The sequence below is a fragment of the Amblyomma americanum genome, chromosome 8, assembly GCF_052857255.1.
Source record: "Amblyomma americanum isolate KBUSLIRL-KWMA chromosome 8, ASM5285725v1, whole genome shotgun sequence".
Taxonomy (NCBI): domain Eukaryota; kingdom Metazoa; phylum Arthropoda; class Arachnida; order Ixodida; family Ixodidae; genus Amblyomma; species Amblyomma americanum.
The window spans coordinates 155,905,245-155,912,357 of record NC_135504.1 but is presented as its reverse complement, the minus strand read 5'-3'; the positions used below and the strand labels follow the sequence as shown (position 1 = coordinate 155,912,357).

Below are 7,113 nucleotides of genomic sequence, written 5' to 3'. Positions count from 1 at the left end.
TCTGCCATCACGCTGGTCAACCTTGTGCCTGCGACCACCTGTTAGTAGAAGGTGGATTCCTTCTGTTTGAAGAAGATAATTCCGCTCGAGGTTCAGGCCCTCTTTGGCACCCTGGAGCCCTCATGTGGCCACGCCCGTCGTGTGGGAAAGACTTTGAAGTCTGAATACTGGCGACAACTGCGACTTTATCACGACTGCCTCAGATGCGTCATCCATGAAAAAGCACCTGGGTGCATGGAGCACAAAAGATTCCAGGACTTCATAAAGTTGGCTGCCCAAACCACCGAGTTTTTGTGGCAACGCGCCCGTTTGCGCCTCCAGGCAAAAACTACAGTGAAGAAAGCTTGACAAAATCCTGTCACGATGCTCGAAGGTGCTTCTGTGCCAAGTGACGTCCAGGCCATCCTACTAAAGCCGAAGTTTGCCTACGAACCTACCACCAGCCGACCTCAGATGCTGCCAATGATTAGAGACGTTGCTCACCGCTCCCGTGACAGAGACAAGGAACGGCTCATCGGGAATGGTGTAGATTGCGTCATCGACAATGTGAGTCGAGAGCAGAAGGGAGCCCCTCTATTCGCTAAAATATTGAGCTTCCTAGAACGCAACAATTTGACCGTTTTGTAGTCGGACCAGGAAGGCGGCCTTGTTTTTATGCCGCGAGATACTTTCAATGAAAAGGCGATGGCTGCCATCAACAATAATTTTAAGCCGCTACAGTTTCGTGCTTCTAGGAAGAAATCGGCCGCACTCGCGCTTTTGAAGCAGTGTCAGCTAGGTGGTTTAGCAAAGAAAGTGGACGGTGCAAAAACTGGGTGCCTGGAAATATTTTTCACAGGAAAGGCGCACAAACCTGAATACCCGCTTAGATCAATGGTCTCAGAAAAATGTGCATGGACGCAGCATGTGGGACATTACATAAGGGACAATTTGAAGACCTTGTCGGGAGAAGACCCGTTCTAGATTCACAGCACATTTGAGATTGTGAATGATCTCAGAGCCGTCATGATGCGAGCGGCGACTGCCTTCTCGCTAGACGTTGAGGACTTGTTTTACTCTGTTCCGCATGATGGTCTCTACAACGCAGTTCGCCAGAGGATAGACGACACTGGAGTCGTAGTATTTCAGATTACAGCCGGCATAAGCGCGGAGAGATTTTTGGAGCTCCTGAGCTTTTACCTTTCGTCCACTGTCGTTTCTTTCAGTGGTCGATTTTTGGCCCAGAAATTCGGGATTTGTATTGGCTCGTTAGTTGCCCCGGATTTGTGCGATAATTATCTGGCTGCAATGGATAGAAACATTAATAAAAAACTGAATGATAAACACATCGTGAAAGTTAAAAGGTATGTAGATGACTACCTTGTAGTCATGGACACAGCTGCCATTGACCATCTGCCGGAGGCCGCTGAACTGTTCGAAGCCTTGTCTGGTGGTCTGAATGTCACCATTGAATCGCCTGTGAATAACAGCATCCAGTTTAAAGACGTGTTGCTTATTTTTAAGGACGACCATGTTTGCTGGTATTACAACGTAAGGTCTAGAAAGAGTTTGCTACCCTTTTACAGCGCGCACTCTAAGCTGGTAAAAAGAATGCCAGTAACAAGCGCACTTCAGGTGGCGTTAGCCAAGAGCTGTGTGTATATGTCAAAATGAAGCTTTGAGAGCCAAGTACAGCACCTCTACATATATAGTCGCTCGCACAGCAATAAACTTTTGTTGAAGTCGGCGCTTTGTGGTGTCTCCCCTCGTGTCCGTGTTCGTCTTGCGCTGTGAATGTTAGCATGAAGTACCAACTCGCCCAGCAACTGATTTTAAGCAACCTCTACCTTGCCGGGTACACGCATTCATTAGTAGCCAATATATGTGAGGCTAAGCTTAAAACGTTAAAGGAGGGGAGCCAGGCTAGGAAGGAACGAGAGAAAAACAGGTTGCAGTCATGCCATACCTTTACAAGATGTCCCACAACGCAAGAAAGATAGCAGGAAGGTGCAACGTCCAGGTCGTCTTTTGCGCACCGTGCAAGGTCTCGAAAATATGTGTCTAGAACAACAAGGCAAGACAGGCGACCTGCGCTACGAGACACGGGCAACGGTACACACACTGCCGGACTGGGGTTGTCTATCAGATACCCCTAACGTGCGGTAGTGTGTACATACGCCAGACGGGAAGATGCCTTAATGTCAGGGCCAAGGAGCACTTCCTCAATGTAGATGGAGGGTCTGGAGGTAACCTATCAGACCACTGCAACCAGCCTCGCCACAAGTGTAAACCTGTATTAGAGGATACAAAGTTCTTAGCAACATGAAAAAACAAAACAGAATGGGAGGTCATTGAGGCCTACTTCATTGCTAAGGCAGGGGACAGTTGCGTAAGCACTCCCTCAATTTCAATGCACGAGAAAGAAATGCGCTTCCTTGACCATGCCTAAAGATCCCTGATTTTGCATGTTCTTCTGCCACTTCCCGTTTGCTCATGAAGTTTTCTTTTGTTAACAGGTGCGCATTCTTCTCAGGCTTTTGGTGCGGCTCATAAGTTGTATTCGTTCAAATTGTGTTACATGTAGACTGTTTTTTACTTCTTACATTCTTAGCGTTGACAAGTTTTTTTGCTCCATTTTAGGTTGTATTCGTTTGTTTTTAGCTTTTTGTCGCATCCGTAGGGTCGTATGACGTTTTATCTGATTTAAGGTTTCAGACTCTGCTTTTGCTTCGCTTGCTTGGGCCCTTTTAGGCTTACTCGTTGTTGCAGTTAAAGTGTTCTTGACACCGCCCTTTGACCCCGATGTTGTTTGGCACGTGTGTTTTCCTTGTTTTTTTTGCTGGTTAAAGTGCTTTTTATATTGCCAGGTGGCGCTGAAGCAAAAAGATGTTGACGCTGTTGGCGCGCGGATTGAAGGAAGTTTAAGTTCGCAGTTTTCTCCCACCAAAGGTTGGCCCGGTATTGCACTGCCTCCGGGATCGGCCTGGGTCATTATACCGCGCGTCTTTTCTATCCTGTCTTCCTATCACATCTTTTAACTCTTCTACTATCTGCACATGGTAGCGATTGTGGCTTGGCTTGAGCCAGCGGGCAGGCCTGTGCACTTTCCTTTTCTTTCTTCCTGGCAACAACAGACAGACAGACAGACAGACAGACAGACAGACAGACAGACAGACAGACAGACAGACAGACAGACAGACAGACAGACGGACGGACGGACGGACGGACAGACGGACGGACGGACGGACGGACAGACAGACAGACAGACAGACAGACAGACAGACAGACAGACAGACAGACAGACAGACAGACAGACAGACAGACAGACAGACAGACAGACAGAGACAGACAGACAGACAGACAGACAGACAGACAGACAGACAGACAGACAGACAGACAGACAGACAGACAGACAGACAGACAGACAGACAGACAGACAGACAGACAGACAGACAGACCACCGAAGGACGTGCTGCCGAGCCCTCTCTTGCCGGGTTCCTGTCTTGTCACCAACACCGTGGCAAATCTCGTGGAGGTGGGACCGATCTCATGCCCTGCACCCCAACGGTTAGCCTGCGCTCCAGTCCTACACCAGTCAAGACGCCCGTCCGCCGTGCTTGCCGCCGAATTCGAGGCTTACCACCCGAGCCTGACCCATCGGGTATGAACTCAGAACAACTTGGCGCCGCCTCAATGCCTGGCGCGACCACCCCAATGCCTGCAGCAACCGCGCCAATGCCTGGGGCCCCCACACCCTACTTCACGCTCCAGAACCCCCGCATCCCGAAGTCCTTCCAGGGTGACATCTTTGAGGACGTGGAAGACTGGTTGCAGCACTACGAGCGAGTTGCCGCATTCATCCAGTGGGTCGACGCCGCCCACCTCAGAAACGTCTACTTCAGTCTAGACGACGGCGCCTGGACCTGGTTTGAAAACCGTGAAGATCAGTTATCCACTTGGAGTGAGTTCCGGCGTCGTCTCCTAGGAACATACGGCCGCTCGGACCGTCGCGAACGGGCAGACCGCGCTGTGCAGTCTCGCGTTTAGCTTCCAAATGAAAACGTTGCAGCGTATGTAGAGAACATAACACGCTTCTTCAGGCGCGCGGACCCTGCAATGCCCGAGGACAAAAACGTACGCCATCTCATGCGTAGCGTCAAGGAGCAACTTTTAGCTGGCCTTGTCCGCTGCCCTCCGAAGACTGTCACCGAGTTTCTCACTGAGTCTTCCAAGATTGAAAGGGTTCTTCAGCAAAGAGCGTTCGCTTACAATCGACCCGTGTCCGCCGCCTCCTTTTCAGCGAGTTACCATTCCACGGCACCGACGCCTCCCCGCTACGCGATCTCATACGTTCCATTGTGCGTGACGAACTCCGCCAGATGTACGGGGCTCCAAGCTCCATAGCGACCTTTGTCCGCGAAAAGGTGCAACATGCGCTCCGCCCGTCCTTTCCTGCCGATGAGCCTCGACCATCCCCTCCTTCTGTCTCTCCTTACCGTCATCTCACCTACGTCGAAACCCTGCGGTGCCCTGCTCCGGATTCGGCGTCCTTCGTTCCGGCTCCTGCTGAAGTGCCGGGCCCACCTGCACCCTTGCTGCAGTACGTGCAAGCTTTCCCACCATCAACGCGCAAAGCCGACGTGTGGCGCACATCCAGCTGATGCCCCCTATGCTTTCACTGCACCGCCTGGGTCTCGAAACGTTTCCCGCCGATTCTCCTGGACCCCGCTATGGCGAAAGACCCCGGGCCATCGCGGATTTCCTTGATGACCAACGCCGGTTTCAGTCTCGTCGCCAGCAGTCCCGATCTCCATCCCCCAGGGGTCGTCCTTCACCATCTACCGCGAGTTTTTCCCATTTTTTAAGGGCCATCGTGTGTCTCGTCTCGTCCTCCGTGTGTGTTTTTAGCGCTGGTTCTTAATGCGATGGATCACAACCAACTCGCCCAATCCTCAGTTCTACAGTTCATCTCTTGTACCTGGGCTTCTTTTATGTGTTGCAACTTGGAGCTTTTCCCGGGCGGCGCAAGGCCGGTCACCCAGCCCAAGGCCTGAAAACTGCAGCCGGCGACCTTACGGGGTGGGCTCGGAGGACATCGTTGAGCGTAGGACCGCCCATCGACGCGGACACGACATGCCGACGCCTCGACGGTTCCGAAGTCCCGGGTCACCGTTCATTCCGACACAGCGACGCTTCCTCGACACAACGACGCTTCGATGGTTTGGAGGTCCGCAGTACCCGCTCGCTTCTACGCATCGGCACTGATACATGAAGGCGCCTCGACGATTACGACGCCTGCACTCTCCGGTCCCTCCGACACACTGACGCCATTAGAAAGCACACATCACGCCGAAGAATTCCCGGTGCCAAAGCCTGCAGACAACGACGCCTGTGCCCGAGCATCCTCCCCGGAGCCTCCAACTCGCGAGCGGCTTTCCTTAGACATGCCTGTCATACCTGATGATCGCCACGTTCGAGCGTTATTAGATACTGGTGCTGATTATTTGATTCTACGCAGCCAGCTAGCCACCATTCTCAAAAATGTTCTCACACCATGGGCTGGCACACAAGTTCGCACTGCGGGCGGTCATCTGGGGGCACCTCTCGGCATGTGCACCACCCGAGCTCAAATCCGGGCGTCCACATTTGTCGCCTGCTGTCTTGTTCTGAATAACTTCTCGCGCGACCTCATCTTAGGTGTCGATTTTCTGCGTGAATATGGGACGATTACTGACCTACGCGATAACAAGGTCACGTTTTCAAATGAAAATGCTGCCGCCCTCAGCAGTGCACCGCGAACAAGCCAGACGGTTCGAGTTTCTACGGACATTGTCACCCTGCCGCCTCGAACCAGCTCCTTCATTACGGTTGAGTGCGAATCATTTCAGGACGGTGACGCCATCGCCGAAACCAACCTTTCATTACTGCTGACGCAAGGCGTGTGCGTGGCCCGCAGTCTGATCTATCTTAATAGTGGCCACTCACAGGTACTTGCTACCAATTTTACCCACGAGTATAGGAATCTTTTTTCGCGGCACTTCCGTAGCCTTTGTCGAAAGCATCTCCGCTGTTTCCGAGTGCTTCTCCTCAGAACCAGTGCAGCCTCCTTTCTCCCTCGAGTGCCTCGATGTCAACTCCGCACTTTCAACCAGCCAACAGGAACAACTGTGTGCACTATTGCTCGAATTCAGAGAGTGTTTCGCCTCCTCATCAAAAGTGCGTCAAACTACCATAGCCAAGCACCACATCCTGACGTACGATGAAGTACACCCAATCCGTCAACACCTCTATCGCGTATCGTCTACAGATCTCGAGCGCGAAATCATTAAGTCCCAAGATCAGGAGATGCTCGAAATAGGTGTTATCGAGCCTTCCAACAGCCCATGGTCCTCGCCGGTCGTCCTCATTAAAAAGCAAGACGGCAGCCTGTGTTTTTGCGTCGACTACCGGAAGCTGAACGCAGTCACGAAGAAGGACGTTTACGAATTGCCACGTATTGACGACTCTTTCGACCGCCTTCGGCGCGCTCGGTATTTTTCGTCCATCGACCTTAAAAGTGGCTACCGGCAAATCGAGGTCGATGAACGGGATCGTGAAAAGACGGTCTTTGTTACTCCATACGGCCTTTATGAAATTAAGGTTCCACCTTTCGGTCTTTGTTCTGCGCCTGCCAGCTTTCAAGGTATGATGGACACTGTCCTTGACGGTCTTAAATGGCAGTGTTGCCTTGTCTATCTCGACGACATGGTGGTTTTCGCCGACTTGTTTAGTCAACATCTTGAACGCCTGCGGACGGTACTCGAAGCCCTTCGTTCAGCTAACCTCACATTGAAGCCCCAGAAATGCCATTTCGATTACTAGGAGCTGAAATTTCTCGGTCATGTCGTCAGCGCCGCTGGCGCGAAGCCCGACCCCGACAACCTTGCAGCCGTGGCGGAATTTCCACCCCCACGTGACAAGAAAGCTGTTCGACGTTTTGTAGAGCTCTGCAGTTACTACCGGCGTTTTATCGGAAATTTCACTGACCTCGCAGAACCGCTGACTCGCCTCACCCGCGACGCCACGCCTTTTGTTTGGTCCAACGAGCAAGACGTGGCTTTCGCCGAGCTCCGCCTGCGTCTTCAAACGCCGCCC

At 52.1% G+C, this 7,113-nt stretch overlaps 1 protein-coding gene across 1 annotated transcript in view; it reads left to right on the top strand.

Annotated features, from left to right (window-relative positions):
- The first annotated feature begins 363 nt into the window (after nt 1–363).
- Nucleotides 364–7,113, top strand: part of LOC144102795 (uncharacterized) — a 51,269-nt gene continuing 44,519 nt past the window's right edge. Inside the window, exons 1-2 of the mRNA XM_077635956.1 lie at nt 364–546; nt 3,769–3,940. Of these exons, the coding sequence (XP_077492082.1) occupies nt 364–546; nt 3,769–3,940 (355 nt within the window). The remainder of the gene's footprint in view (nt 547–3,768; nt 3,941–7,113) is intronic.